The sequence below is a fragment of the Lipophrys pholis genome, assembly GCF_963383615.2.
Source record: "Lipophrys pholis genome assembly, chromosome: 16".
Lineage (NCBI taxonomy): Eukaryota > Metazoa > Chordata > Actinopteri > Blenniiformes > Blenniidae > Lipophrys > Lipophrys pholis.
In genome coordinates this window covers 2,821,623-2,837,509 of record NC_137634.1, presented here as the reverse complement: position 1 = coordinate 2,837,509, position 15,887 = coordinate 2,821,623, and the positions used below count along the sequence as shown (strand labels likewise).

General features: G+C 43.6%; 1 protein-coding gene across 2 annotated transcripts; it reads right to left on the bottom strand.

The window, feature by feature from the left end:
• Window positions 1-144: 144 nt before the first annotated feature.
• On the bottom strand, window positions 145-14,086 carry samsn1b (SAM domain, SH3 domain and nuclear localisation signals 1b). 2 transcript variants are annotated; one of them, XM_080482661.1, is made up of 15 exons: window positions 13,633-14,086; window positions 12,283-12,417; window positions 12,081-12,112; window positions 11,960-12,000; window positions 11,802-11,879; window positions 11,086-11,177; window positions 8,683-8,818; window positions 8,217-8,608; window positions 5,860-5,922; window positions 5,647-5,757; window positions 4,462-4,594; window positions 4,072-4,223; window positions 1,416-1,601; window positions 1,180-1,330; window positions 145-487 (listed from the first exon to the last, which is right to left on the bottom strand). In XM_080482661.1, exons 1-15 carry the CDS (start codon window positions 13,654-13,656, stop codon window positions 297-299), a joined length of 1,917 nt encoding a protein of 638 aa, XP_080338787.1. In that variant the 5' UTR covers window positions 13,657-14,086; the 3' UTR covers window positions 145-296. The 2 variants fall into 2 exon arrangements, with proteins under 2 accessions (XP_080338787.1, XP_080338788.1); XM_080482662.1 differs by having other exon boundaries at window positions 12,220-12,417; window positions 13,633-13,774.
• Window positions 14,087-15,887: the final 1,801 nt, after the last annotated feature.

Here is a 15,887-nt window from a genome sequence, read left to right as displayed (position 1 = left end):
CCTCTGACCTCCGGTCAAGGTGAGGAGGGACTCGACCCTCCGTGGATGAAGAGGGTCTGGAGGGTGAATCCTCTTGGTGCTTGAAGGTCACAGAGTTCATTCACAGCTCATCATTTGTACTCTGATTACAATCCAAACAAAACTGTCTCATTAATTGTTTTATTTCAGAAAACATATGAATTTAACCAACATGTCCGCCCAGCCGTGGATCAGAGCGACGTCTTCGTCTCACATCAACAGCGGGGAATTAAAAAAAAAAAACACAACTTTGGAAGAAGAAAACAAACGTGAGCGTCTCATCCTCGTGACTCGGTGGCGTCGGCCGGTCCAAGGCTTGCGGAGGGGAAATGAAGCTCCGCCTCCTCCACGCCGCCGTCGGACCCCTCGGATGCCATGTGGCAGCCGGAGTCCCTCGGACAGTTGTTGATGTTGGCCTTCACGTTCTCGCCGTTCTCCCAGTCGACCTCGCCGTCCAGCTGCCGGTCGGCTGTGGAGAGAAGGAGTGATCCTCTGTTATCACTCCTGAACGGCTCACTCCTTCCCTGGTGCGTCCTGTTCTATTCTCAGATACGCTGCTCCAGGTCATCCTGTTATCTCTGACCTCTTTAGCCGCTGCAGCCCGGATAGCCTCAGCGTCTTATCCACTCTAGGCCTGATGTCATTTGTACCGTTTCCCTTTTTGAAACATCTCAGCGGGTTCTGTCGGTTCTGATTACCTTCGCCAACCAACGTGTATTTTACCAGCTTTTCGCGAAAACTATTAACCCGAATTGAATGAAATCTTCAGGGATGATTTGTCATCATTCAAGGACCAATCAATTACATTTTGGGACGTTAACGACAAACCGATAAATCGTTTTTGCGTCTGCTAAAAGAAAATCCCACACAAAGCGGATGGGAGAGGTACCTCATGGGTCAAAGGAGATCAGCGTCTGTTGCCATGGAGACGCTCCGTAGCTCGCAGCCAATATCTACACCGTTGTGAGCTCATTGACTCGGGTAGTGGTTTATCTGTGTTTCACTGTGATGTTGCTACACGACGATACGAGCTAACGGCTACCATGCTAGCGATTGCTAACTCGGTTCCGCAAGCAAACGTGGCCGTTGGCAAAGGTTTTCGCTCTACCGAGTGTAGCTCTAGTTGAACCGAGGTTCCCGGTACGAGCTCCAGGCGCTCACCGTTCAGGAGCTGCAGCGAGCGGACGGCGGCCAGCAGACGCTGCCGGTGCTCCGGATCAGTCACGTTCAGCCTCGTCAGGTGAGGCTCGCTCAGCTTCATCAGGTCGTCCACCGTCTGGTAACCGGCCAGCTGCAGAGGCGACGAGTACTCCTGGGGAAGGAGGGGCGGAGCCATCAATCAGGGGAAAAGATGGCAGACGTTCTCGATGAAGTGAACGGGAAGACGTCGCCCATACCTCCAAACTGAGACGGCGCAGCACTTCCTGTACGGTGGACCGGTGCCTCACGCCCTGGCTCTCCCGCTGCCTCTCGTCTGGCAGCACGTCCACGTAAATGAACTTGAAACTTCCAATTTTGCCTTTAAGCGACCCTCTCCAGATTCCCATCGGCGGCGTGGCGATGATGTCGATCACGTCTCCCACCTGAGTGACGTTCAGTTTTATCACGTAAATCATAAGAGGACCAGCAAAAACGAAGCGCTTCTACGTTGAAGTGAAAGTTAAAAAAAGAGTTAAAGTTAAAGTTAAGGCTGTGACCTACGTGTCCTGAGAAGCACAGTTTAACGAGTTCTTCTCAAGGCCGTTTTACACCACGACAACTTCATTTGTTGTATTTTGGGGGGATTGTTTACACAACAATGCTGCCCGGAGTCACTGAAAACGTAACTTTTGAAAACCATCATAGGATCATAGGTCTATAGAATTAGTCCCACATGTCTGGATTCTGCAGATATTATTCCAGATATAGTCTGTCCACTAGAATGTCCGTGTTCTCCCATTGGAAACGTTCATAGCGTGTTCTTCTCAGCATGCAGGGGTGTACGTGGTCTCATTACAAAAACAACCAACGGCACCCACTAGTGGCCCAACATAAAAACTACATTGTTTGCTGTTTAAATGTGTTTTCACTTGAATCGTGTTACCTGGGCCTGATTACCTTCAACAGCGTGTATTTATTAGTTTGTATGTATGTATGTATTTTACCAACATTTCACGAAAACTATGAACCCAAATTGCATGAAATCTTCATTAACAGCTAACCGTTTCCAAATATATACTAATTTCTAACCTAAATTAATGAATTAGATTAAGTTGATTCATTTAGATGTTACCAATTGAAGCAATTCAGTTAAGTTGATCCAACCATTTTCTTTTTTCCAGTTTAGGTTCAGTCTATTTCAAGCGGTTGTCTGTGTGTCTTTAGTGCTATTGTGCCAAAGATTTTGAACCCTCAACAGGATAAGCATCCATCCATCGATGGTTTGAAGACATGCAGAATAATCCCCCAGTAATCTATAATTCAATTTAAAAGCAAATTGATGGATTAGTTAAAGGAGACATATCATGCTTTTAAATCCTTCCTTTTTACATATAAATCATACAGTTGTGGTCTATACAACGCGAAACTGCAATGCTTGGGTCTGAATTCCTCATTATTAGAGCTCCACAGGCCCCTTTTCAACCCCTTTTCTGATGCGCTTCTGAGAGCAACTCGTTTTGGGGCGGTCTCTTCAAATGCAAATGAGACACTTCATACCCCTCCTCCTCTCCAGGTTGCAGAGGTGACACTCGGTTCAACGCCACCCTGTTCGGCCATCTTTGTAGTTTGATAGAACAGATACAATTATCTAGCGGCGCAGAAACTTTATATTCACACATTATTTACAAAATGTCAACAACGGAAGATTTGTCCATCCAGCCATACATGTTGGAGCCAGAGTCGGACCCGGCGGAGCGAGATGAAAATGACGATGATGCACCTGCAGAACAACGTCTTCATATGGATGTAACGCAATGCTGTGTTACTATATTTACACTAACTTCTCCATCCATGCCCACTACTACAATACTGCCTGTATTACAACGACTATTTAACACAGAAGTTACATTATAATCTAAAACGAGCACACAGCGCTAACATATGAAGACGGTTCAACTGCTAATGCTAACAAAACAATGACAGGGACGTCTTATCATCACACTTTTTAGCGTTATATACAGCTTACCGAAGTGCTCTGTTCGTCGTCTCCATAGATAGAAGGAACTGACCGCTCAATCAGACCAAGTCTTTCGGCAAATCCTTCTTTATACTGGCGGAGGTTGCTGAAGCAGTCGTCCTTAAAGTGCTTCGCGCACACAAAAATGACCTTACCCACAGATGTGGGTACATTTCTGTGAAAAATAAAACTCAACCAGGCACTTGGAAAAGGTTCTGATGCTGGGAGACGGTGTAACGAAGCTTGTGGGTTACTACATCCAACAACCGAACATTTCCACTTATCCTCTCGTAACTTCGGTTGGACTACAAAATCGCAGCGAGAAACAAAAATGGCGGATTGCTCGAAATGTCGATGTCCTAATTTGGCAGTTCCACTGAGAATACTGTGACGTCATTGTTCAAAAAACGTAATAGAGAATAGAAAAATCGAAACCGATCGCAAAATATGACCAAAACAGAATATAAAGATATCAACGGAGCACCTGAAGAGACTACTTTGAACTTTTCTGTACTTCTAAACACTCTAAATATACAACAAAATGCATTTAAGGGCTAAAAAAGTGGATTTAGCATGATATGTCCCCTTTAAAGGAACAAATTTCGATTGAGAATATGAAAGAGACGTTTCTCTTCATTTTAATGCGTTGAAATAGGAGGACCAGTTTGTTACCTCCTGAATAGCTGGAGGCGCAAACCGAGTCCTCCCTTGTCCTGAGACGTTCCTACACCGGTTTCCCGCCACCACAGTTTATTTATCAACTGAAGGTCCAACGTAGCGGAAAGAGAGAAACACCTGAAAGACGCTGGTCAGTGAGCGTCGCCCTGCGGCCATCCAGCTCCAGTGACCATCCCCAGTAACACAGTTATAAAATGGCTTCCCGGCGGCTGGTTTACCTCCAGTCTGAGGGATTCGGTGTCGTAGGGACTTGGCACGTACTCGGTGTGGACTCTGGCTCGGCCACGGAGCCGCCGCGTGGACGACAGATCATCGTCCAGCCTCGGGCTGTTTCCGTCGCTGGAGCAGTCTGAGCCGCTGGTGACTCCGCCTGGGTGATCGGGGCACAAACACAACAGATAACTCAATACAACAGTTTTGCCGGTGCGGCGGTGATGCGGTGATGCGGTGATGCGGTGGCGCGGCGGCACAGTCACTTCTGGATTTTGCCAGAGATTAGCAGAGCTGAGGCGGAGTAACAGGATCGGGGAGCGTACGAGCAGGGATTGCATAATTCATTGAGTTGTGGTGTGAAGAGGACACTTGGACCTTTGCCCGGAGGCGCTTACTGGAGGAGCTTTGTCCACTGTTGAAGCTGTAGAGGCTTTCCAGAGAGTTACTGGACCTCCTGCGTCCTTTACCGAACGGCCTCCCGCCGCCAGCCTCCGTCTTCACGGCCCCGTCCGTCCGCACGCCTCCGCTCTGCGGAGTTAAACAGAAACACCCAGTGACACTTTCACTCTGTCGTCTTCTCTTTTGCTGTCAGGCATTTTTGGGGGCCAACAAAAGGCGGGAGGCTTAACCAAGCGGAACGCTGAGTCAGGGCGCTAAGCTGCAGCGTTTGATTCCTCGTGTGACGGAGCAGCTCGGGATCCCAGTTGACGCTGGGACACGCAGCTCCGCTGGCAGGCAGAACGCTTTAATCCTGCGAGCGTCGCTTTGCTTTATATAGCCGAGACCTTGGAGGTGTGTGTGCCGGGAGTAATCCCCAGCTACCTGTGCTCAGCTCTAAACTTCCTCTTCCTGCAACTGGGGGGGGGGGGGGGGCAGAGATTCTGTTTGGACTCTTAAAATTCACAAAAATTCACACGACATTATGAGAAGTGTCAGTATAAATATAAAGTCCAGCCATTAGATAGGTGCCAAGAATCCAGTGATGGTCGAATGATATGGACTTTATGATGATGGTCTTTTTAAAGTAGTTTGTTAAAAATAAACGAGCATCATAAAGTTGAAATGTATAAGTACCATGAAACGTTCAGTCGATCTAACACAGGTCAACTGAATTAACTGTTGCGCCACATTGGTGCAAAATGTAGTGATGTATTGCATTTTCAACCCATTATGTAATAAACTGCAGCATTTTGTAAAAAACTTCATACATATATATGTATGTATGTATGTATGTATGTATGTATGTATGTATGTATGTATGTATGTGTGTGTGTGTGTGTGTGTTGAGTTAAATGGGTTCTCGTTGGGTTCCACATGTGTTGCATGAGATTGTGTAGAAGCAGTTGGTGGCGTTCGTATCCGTTCCTTTGTGGAATTTGCAAACAATTCCTTGGTTGTTCTGCTTTTCACAGATTTCTCGCCACGCAGGAATTGAAGTTGTGGTTCAACCCTAGCCCTAACCCTAACCCTAACCCTAACCTAGCCCTAACCCTGACAGCGTTAACTTAAACCCCTCAGTTATTCCTCCGGCGTAACCCTGAAGCAAACCGAAGATTTGTTCTATCTGCTGCCAGACGTACGTTGAGCTCTGTGTTCGGTCTCTGCGGCGAGGCCTCGCCGTGTTTCCCGTCGCTCTGCGTTGACACGTCCAGCCCGGATCCGTCCGGCTCGCCGCCGCCCGGCTCCCGCTCCTGTTTTAACGGAGTAAACAGAGAGAGGTGAAGTTGGAGGAGGGCGAGTTCCTGGATGGGGGCCGACGCCGCTCACAGATGGAGGAGGTCGGACTCTCTCACCCGAGTGCCTGTTTTGTCCTGCGAGTGCCGGCTGGAGGCGTCACGTCTCCCAAATCTGGTCGACTGTTTGGGTGAAAGACAGATTATAATGTGCGTGTTTGTGGTGACAGATGGATGTGAGTGTGTGTGTGTGTGTGTGTGTGTGTGTGTGTGTGTGTGTGTGTGTGTGTGTGTGTGTGTGTGTGTGTGTGTGTGTGTGTGTGTGTGTGTGTGTGTGTGTGTGTGTGTGTGTGTGTCTTTGTGACCCCGAAACGTGGACGGTTTGTTTTTTGATGACTTGCGTTCTTAAGTAGGTTAAACCCTGCCAGCGATACATCTGCCCGCCCGCTTCAATTACGACCAGTGGCTGTTTCATATATGGGATATTTTATTATGCGGATAAATAGTAGGATGGAGGTAATCCAACATTCATATATGTTCAATATATTTACAATTTTTGTTGTTTTTTTTGTGTATAAATTGTAATTTTTGCTCAGTTCAATAGTGTTCATTATATAAAAAAGGCACATCGAGGTGTTTATCTATCTCATTTTAAAACCTTCAATTATAATATTCGTAATGTGCTCAGGTCATATCATAATGTATTTAATCTTTGAACTAAAATGAATAGTAATTGCGTTTCAGGGTTATTATGCGTCAAAGTGTACGAGGCTGCTGATTGATTGAAGGGACCTCGTCTCAACCGTCACCAGATTCTCTCTCTTAACATTTTATTTCAATCCATTTCAATTTAGTTGATACTTCATGCACAATAATTGACGTAGGCGTTGTTAAAGTGAAGCCAACGAGCCGTTCCTGACTCCAGTCGTCCCATTAACATTAGTGTAAGCAGTCATTCAGAACATCTGTTAGACGGACCGCTGGCTCCGGTCCCAACGCTGACCGTTAAAATACTGAAATACTGTGACAGGACGTGTCAGCAGCTGGCGGAACCATTGTTCCTCATACTGGAAACTAACGTGTGTGCAGGGATTCTAGACGGTGCAATTACAGTGTATTAATACAGCTTGTGAAGCGGATGTTAGAGGAATGTAAGAGTGATCCTGGTTCCTCTGTGGAGGCAGTGACGGCGCTGATAACTACCGTACGGACCTGCACACTGATTCATGTTCAACCCAACTGGGTTTATTCATACATCATTCACAGTAACAGAGGAGTGGTCACTAAATGAAGGATAATAATTAAAAACAGAAGAAGAAGAAGAAGAATGAACCTTAAAAAAGTAATTATTTCATATGTAACAGAGAAATATATTTTACTTTCATGAATGTAATTTGATTTAATACACAAAAGATGAAATTTTGCATGGATTTTTCAAATTATAATTCACTAATAAAAACTTTTATAAGCATAACTCGATTCCTATTAAACAGTTATCTCATAAAGTTTGAGTGTGATGGATAAAAAGCAAAAACTAAGAAATGAAACAGGTCCGAATGGCTCCACGATAACGTGTTTATATAATCGAAATGCTCCTAAACAATTGTGTTTTCAGTCTTTACATATAAAATCCTCTTCGTAAACATCCTCCTTCAATAGGATCCACTTTCTGTTTGCGTTGGAATGTTTGATTTCAATGGTACAACATTACCAAAGGACACTAAAGCCTCATAAGTTACCGAGCTGTGGAAACCGAGCTCTGATCAGCAGAAGAGCAATAAAGGAGAAACAAGTCTTAGCTGGAAATTTCAATTACAGCTCAGTTAGGCTGAATGTTCCCCGAAGAGCTCGGAGCTGCAATTATAAAGTTTTTGCCCTGCAGAGCTGAGTTTAATGACACTGTGGAGATCTGGGAGCAAACTGCAGAGGAGAGGGAGACGTCGCAGGCCGCGGCCTTCAAATTAGATTCTACTGCACTTTGGTCTCAGAACAACTGAGCCACACTGTCTGGAAATAATATTAATAATACTCGAAGGTTTCCTCTCTGGTGGAGGACAAATCTGGACCCTGGAATGTTTAAAGCTTTAGATTTGACTGGAGGCAGGTTCTTTAGTCGGACTCGAGGCTTTAGGCTCGATTTTTAGTGAAAATAGAAAATAGACAGTCAGCGGAGACAATCCAACTTGGTCGTCTGTCTCCTCTCATTGTTAATGTTTATAGCGTGTTGTTCTCTTTGTGTGGTTTCATTACAAAAACAACCAACAGCACCACCCTGTGGCCCGGCAGGTTAACTACATTGTTTTCAGTGTTTCTGCCGTTTCCGTGGAAATGGAATTGTTTTCCAAACTTTGCCACGTGAACGCAAAATCTTCTAAAACCAAAAAGCTAAATCGATGCGTTTTCACCTGAAATGTGGTTTAACGTCTACATTTCACACGGTTGTTTTCTGAGATTTCTTATTTTAGTATTTTCCAGACCTTGTTCTGCGAGAGGTGCAGGTCGGTGATGGAGCGGATCATCTGCGGTGGCGACTGCTTGTTGTCCAGCTCCTGGATCAGACTCTGGAAGCGGTCCCACTCGGTGGTCCGGGGCAGCGACAGGGTGCCGCCGCCGCCGCCACCGCAGGCCCACAGCTCGTGTCCGGGCTGGTGGCAGCTGTGGTAGAGCGGCGTCCACGGCTGTGAGCAGCCAAACGAGCTCCACAGAGGAAGGTTCCCAGTGTTGGGACTCCAGACCTCGTCCTCCTCGGGGTCCGGGTGGAGGCGTCTGGTCTGCTCCTGTGGCGACGGAGTGGTTCTCGTCGGTTTCTTCTCGGCCCTCCTGCCCAGGCCGATGCAGGTCAGCACGGGGTTTTCACTGCTCACCTTTCCTGTGAAGCGATTCTGTGAGTTACGAGCCGACCGGCCGAGCTGATCAGTTGAACTTCGACCTCCGGTCACTCACCTCCATCCTCAGAGGGACTCTTCCCTCCTCCAGCTGCACTCTGAGGTCCTCTCCGGGCCTGGACCAGGTTCTGGAGCCTCTTTAGTCGTCCTGTGCTCCGTATTGATTCTGCCGTCACGGCTGGAGTTTCACCGCTCTGAAGACAGAAACAGAGGTGAAACATAATAAACAGTAACTGGACCAGACTCACCAGTCACTCATGTTCCTCTACCTTCAGTAAGATACAGGAAAGTTCGTCTCTATGGTATGGTATGGTATGGTATGGTATGGTATGGTATGGTATGGTATGGTATGGTATGGTATGTATGGTATGGTATGGTATGGTATGGTATGGTATGGTATGGTATGGTATGGTATGGTATGGTATGTATGGTATGGTATGGTATGGTATGGTATGGTATGGTATGTCTCTATTTCAAACATAAAAAAAGTTTAATTAAAAGACAATGAAACAATAATACTTGAACAAATAAAAATATGAGAAAAGTAAATAAGTAAATAAATGAAAATAGTAATATTATTGATAATCAGTACAACAATCATAACAATAACAATACAAATATCAATAATCAATATAATAATATATTATGATAGTAATAGTAATAGCAGTATAAACTATTTGCTTATGGAAAGCGAGTATAAATAAACATTTTAACCTTTAAATACTGTAAGAAATGTCCTATATGTTAAATGTATGGTCTTACACACTCAAACTCTTTGAGATTCCCTGTGAGCTATTTTACATTCGTTTTGTGTTCGGGGAAGATTTAAAGAAAAGAATATGTGTATTTATACACATGCTGCCCAGTGTTGTTATTCAATTTGAATGTGGAGTGATATAACAGGACTGTGGTTGTGTTGGGATGTTTTGCTGCTCTACACGCTCAGCTGCTGACAAACAAGACTCAATCCGGCTCTTTAACCAACACAGGGCAGATCTACAAGGACCTTATAAAGGAGATTAAAGATCATAAAGCAGATTAAAGCGGACAGTGGATCTAATTTGGCTGACATATAAACAACCTCTCAAAGGTTTTCCTTCCCATTTAACCCCGTTCAACCTTCCTCCGACTTCACAAACACACACAAACACACACACACACACACACATTCCACCTCTCACACACTGAAACATGAGAGAAGGTCCATCCTGGTGTCTTTTATCTGGAGGTGCTCTGCGTTTCATGCAGTTACATAAGCAAACACGTGCAGGTGTGCCAGGTATGGTGTGCCAGTCACTGCCACGTGGGGACGGGATTAGAGGAAAAACTGCACGGCTTTGTGGATAATTATCGATTATGAAAGTGTTCATGTGGGGATGTGTTACATCAGATCAGGGGTGTTTCAACCTGCAGCTCTGGAGCCTCGACATGAAGCGTTCAGAAAATTATACCCAAACAATCATTTTGTGTTTACTTATATTGTATTTGTGTTCCACACCGTGTTTCAAAAATCATCTAATCTTCAGACTAAAACTTGGAGGACAAGTGAAAGTGTAAAAGTTTACAAAAACTACTCACAAAAAAACTAAATAGGTGTTATAGCAGTTTTTTCTTGGAAATTTCGCCTTACAAATGATCAAAAAAAAAAGATTAAATATATTTAAACTGCAGGTTCCTGGTTTAGATCTAATCCACAGTGTGATCTTAATTCATCAGGATGCAGTGGTGTCGTACACATGATGTCAGGTGCTGGTTGTTTGTTTACCTGAGCTGGTAGTTTTACCTGAGCTGGTTGTTTGTTTACCTGAGCTGGTTGTTTTTACCTGAGCTGGTTGTTTGTTTACCTGAGCTGGTTGTTTGTTTACCTGAGCTGGTTGTTTTACCTGAGCTGGTAGTTTGTTTTACCTGAGCTGGTTGTTTTACCTGAGCTGGTTGTTTTTACCTGAGCTGGTTGTTTTACCTGAGCTGGTAGTTTGTTTTACCTGAGCTGGTTGTTTTACCTGAGCTGGTAGTTTGTTTTACCTGAGCTGGTTGTTTGTTTTACCTGAGCTGGTTGTTTTACCTGAGCTGGTTCTTTGTTTACCTGAGCTGGTTGTTTTACCTGAGCTGGTTGTTTGTTTTACCTGAGCTGGTTGTTTGTTTACCTGAGCTGGTTGTTTGTTTACCTGAGCTGGTTGTTTGTTTTACCTGAGCTGGTTGTTTGTTTACCTGAGCTGGTTGTTTTACCTGAGCTGGTTGTTTGTTTTACCTGAGCTGGTTGTTTTACCTGAGCTGGTTGTTTTACCTGAGCTGGTTGTTTTTACCTGAGCTGGTTGTTTTTACCTGAGCTGGTTGTTTTACCTGAGCTGGTTGTTTGTTTACCTGAGCTGGTTGTTTGTTTTACCTGAGCTGGTTGTTTTACCTGAGCTGGTTGTTTGTTTACCTGAGCTGGTTGTTTGTTTACCTGAGCTGGTTGTTTTACCTGAGCTGGTTGATGTGTCTGAGTCCTGCTGCTGCTCTGCTCCTTCGCTTCTTGTGTCAGGAAGTCACTCAGAGGGTCGTTTTCACAAACATCTGCAGGATCAGTTCACACAGAAAACAACCATTAATAATTATTACACCAGACGCACGGCGGCTAGACGCAGCTACAGAGGATGTTACACTTCATTCAATTCAAAACTAACGTGTCGCTTTCGTCTTCTCAACCTGCGTGATAGAAATTTAACCGAAAACTGAAAACGCAACTTTTTGAAAATGGCTCTCGAGGAGGAATTTTGGGAAAAAGCTCCGACTCTGTCTCCCTGGAAACAGAGGAAAACACAAATATTCTCAAATGCTGCTCCTGCAGATGTATATAGTATGTTTATAATACAACATGTAATAGAATTATAATGAGAACAAATGTACAAAAATCCATGGATTTTCTATAATTGAGTCATTTGTTCTTTCTATATTTGGTAAAATAATCTTCTTTCTGAGCTTCAAATCTTTTTCACATCGTTCCACAATTCCAGAAGTTACATATTAAAGTTTCCTGTACAATAATGAGGAACGTGAAGCAGAAGAGAGAAAATGAAATGTCCTCTGCTGTTTTTGCTTCTCGATGAAAGTGATGAAAGTTCAGGTTTTCTCGACTCCACCACTGCCTCCGTCCTCATCCTGAAACTCCTCTCAGCACTGCAAGGCCTTTCACTCTACCTCTGTCCTGCACCGTCCTCTGAAGAAAGACGTCCTTCCTGTTGGACTCCCAGCAGCTGGTCATCTCCACTTTTTCTCCTGAAAGGAGGAAGAACGAGAAGACGAGCTGTGGACATGAGATCACAGTGATTCCACGCTTCAGAGGACTTTGTACCGACCTGATGTCCCATCGGCCGAGCTCGACGCCGCCACACACGACCTGGGACGAAATGTAATCAATACTTTATGGACTGAAGGGAAACGGGACGTAAACGCAAGAATCTTAGAAACCTCACGTACCTTCTGTTTTCTTTTTTAGGTTTGGGGGTACTCTGAGGGGAAACAAGCAAACATTTTTCACAATTATTCTGAGTTTATACATCAAGTAGAAATGTAGTGATCCACACGTTGGATTAATTCCAGACATAACAAGACAAACCATCTTAGGATCAAGGGGAGGCTCTGCTGGTCAGTGATTGGTCGGATATTGGTGAACACTCACAGAACTGATGGACGGACTGGAGCCGCCCCACTCGGTCCGACTGCTCAGCATGGCCGAGCTGCACTGGTACTTCGGCAGGACGTCTTTGAGGGTTTGACTGTACGCCGGTTCATAAACACTTTCCGTGGAGCCGTCCTGAAAAGAGAACGACACATGCCTGGAATTCTGCATAAACAACGCGTCTTTCTAGTGCGTTATTCCCTCATATGATGGTAAACCAGTCTGACAAGGACAGAATAGTGATAATGAATGACTGGAGCATGAAACCTGCAGTTAGTATCTTCCATTAAAATACACTACTGCCTTTAAATCATGGCCCATGAGCTGCCTCATTGTCTGCCAAGCTTTGGATGGCTCAACCATGGGACCACTTTTATTTCCAATACTGATACACCAGCTTAAAAAAAACCCTCTTCTCACTTCTTGGCAGTTAAATTCAGGCCTGAAACATCAGCCTGTAGCATTAAAACCTCTCCTTAAATCTTAGTGGTGACAATTTCTCTTTAATTAGCCTCATTATACATCTTTACCATCATTAAATATTCACAATTTTCATGAATTCTTACATATTTAAAAAAAAAAAAAAATCACTCATATAACACTTCGATCATGGTAGCGATTACAGTATGTAGGAAAATGCAGTTATTCATTCAAATGAATAAATGAAAGATTAATTCTTACATGATTCAGCCATGCTCTGAATAGCTGAATCATCGTTCAACTTCTCAACTGTAACTCACAGGAGAGCGTTTGTGTACGCACCGACATATATCCGTCATGCTCTTCTCAGGTAACCAGATCATCTTTTTATGGTTTTAACGAGACAGGGAACATGTTAAAGCGTTGGAGCTGCTAAATTTAACCTGACAGTGAGTGGAAGAGGAGAGGGCGTTCAGATCTACCTCCAACACACAGTTCTACTCATGCGTTCCTCTAAAAGCATCCGCAAATGAGGTTTGACACATGAACTGTCACTTTTCCGACACGCCACGGCTTCTACAGATGGCATGAAAGAACATTTCCCATCCTTTCTCCATTTACCATGCACATTCATGCATTTTTTAACATTTAAGTGAATTGTTAAAAACAAAATAAAAAAAGCAGGAATGTAATATTATGTTTTATCTCAAACACACCGCAGAAAATAGAAGGACACAAGAGGGAAAAGCTCTGAGAGCTAATAAATCCTCAGCAGAGGGAAAGTTGTTTGCAGTTTTGTCCCCCCCCCCCCCCCCCCCCCCCCAGAGAGCGAGCCCGTTTCAGATCCTTGTCAACAACAATAACATCAGCAGCGTCTCCCACAGGGCTGCTCGCCTCTGCTCCCTCAGCAGCCCAGCGCAGGAATCTTACCAGCGTGAAGCAGAACAGGTTCATGGTGGACGTCCGGTCGGCGCCGGGGACCGAGGAACCGAGCTGCGTGGCCCCTGGGCTGCACCACACACACACTTACACACACCCTAACACACCCCAGGGATGCAATGGCTCACGCAGCCCCCATGCTGCCTCCTCCAGCCCCGTGGCTTAATCCTGGTTTTCAAATCCCTCCCATAATCCAATAGATGCAGTGAGCCATCGCGCTTCAGCGCCGGACGGCCGGCCTCACAGAGAGTCAGGCAAACCCCCCCGTCACAGCAAGACAATGGAAACCGGCTTTGTTTGGCGTGTGTCTGCAACGATTACGATGACGAGCTGACGGAGATCAAGCAATCACTAAAAGGAAGCGATTCACTGATGAGTTCCTGTCATCGAACCGCGGACGCGCCAAACAAGCATCCCGTCAGTTTGGTCACGTTTGGTCAAATGTGGACGTCGCGCGTGCTCCTGGGGATTTAGTGATCAGTTCGTCATGACGAGAACCTCTCATTGTCTCAACAGAGAACAGGCCGTGCAGAATAATCTCAAAAAGTGAACACAAGGTCAATTACAATCCCTCCTGAGGATTTTAAAACTGAACTGGGTTCAGGCAGTTTAACTTAAATCCACCTGTTTTATGTTAAATTAGTAGTTTTAATACACATACGTCATTAAGTAATCCTGAAGAATTTGACCGTCTGCGATAGAAGGTGACATTGACATGAAGACAGCTGATGTAAACACCATAATTACTTATAATTCCTGCTTGTTGTGCCTTTAAAATCAGCGGGGGGGGGGGGGGGTTCAAGTTGTGTTAAGTTTGTGAGAATTCAGATCAAAGTTTACTTGCTCTTGGAATTGTGTGATTACTAGATCAGTTACAGTTACTAATGTTTCCATGAGTGTCTAGTTACTTTGATTGTGTGATAAATCAGCAGGAGAGCTGCTGCCTCAGAGATACTGTCTGAATGGTAGAAACAGAGATGTAGATCTGTGCACGGTGTGATAATAGAATAAATACTTGCTGCTCTGTTAGTAGAAAGTGGAGAAACGGAACGAACACAGTCGAACTAAAGTCAGCTCCTCCTCATCAAACGGTCACTTCAGAGGGATTATGGGTGGAGGGCTTTCACCTTCAGTCATAATCCTTCTTCCTCCTATTGTAGCACTCTTTCTGACTTGTTCACACTGTGAGAAAATATCACATCTGACTAATATATTGAACCAATTGGAAAAATCTGTATTTTAGCCCTCATTATGAACATTTAATTTCCTATTTGCTTATAATTTCCTCCATTGTTATTAAATGTCAGTTGGATGACATGACGTGGCTATATAAGTAGTATATTGTTCTCTTATATATGTTCACTCTGAATTTGTATGTTGATTAAAAGAAACACTGACATTACAGACTGCATGATTATATTTTTATTGGTTAGTAGTAGTTTAAAAAATGGTTTCAATGAGACTATTTGTCCTGAAATGAGCTATTCGTGTATTAATAGTTCAATCTGAGGAGCCCCAAAAAAACAATACATCAAATTTTTACATCAAAAACAGATTGAAAATTTTCACTCAACATTTATTTATTTATTTACTTATTTATTTATTTATTTATTTATTTATTTATTTATTTATTTATTTATTTATTTATTTATTTATTTATTTATTTATTTATTTAATTTATTAATTTATTTTATTTATTTTATTTATTTTATTCATTTTATTCATTTTATTCATTTTATTCATTTTATTCATTTTATTTATTTTATTTATTTTATTTATTTTATCTATTTATTTTATTTATTTATTTGTTTGTTTTTAAAGTGTAGAATTATGTCATCAAATTGGACTCTAAAGAGTTAAAATCTTTAAAAAAGAAGAAGAAGAAGAAGAAGAAGAAGAAGAAGAAGAAGAAGAAGAAGAAGAAGAAGAAGAAGAAACATCAGTAATGATTTTGTGAAGTGGTCATTTTTGTCCTTGATGACTAAAGAGTGTTGTGAATAGAACCGATGCCCGGGGGTGAGAGGAGTGTAACTGCAGGTTTTTTATCCTCTCAGGTAAACTCCAGTGTCTTTAAAGTAACACCCACACATCACCCTGACAAATCCCATAAATCTGCCATTACACTCGTCTCCTCTGAGGATAAACATCAGTTTAAGCCTGACGTTGCTCTCACACTCTGTGGGCTTCCCACAATAACATTATTACAATTATTACTGATGCCAGGCTTGAAAGCACCCCCCTCCTGC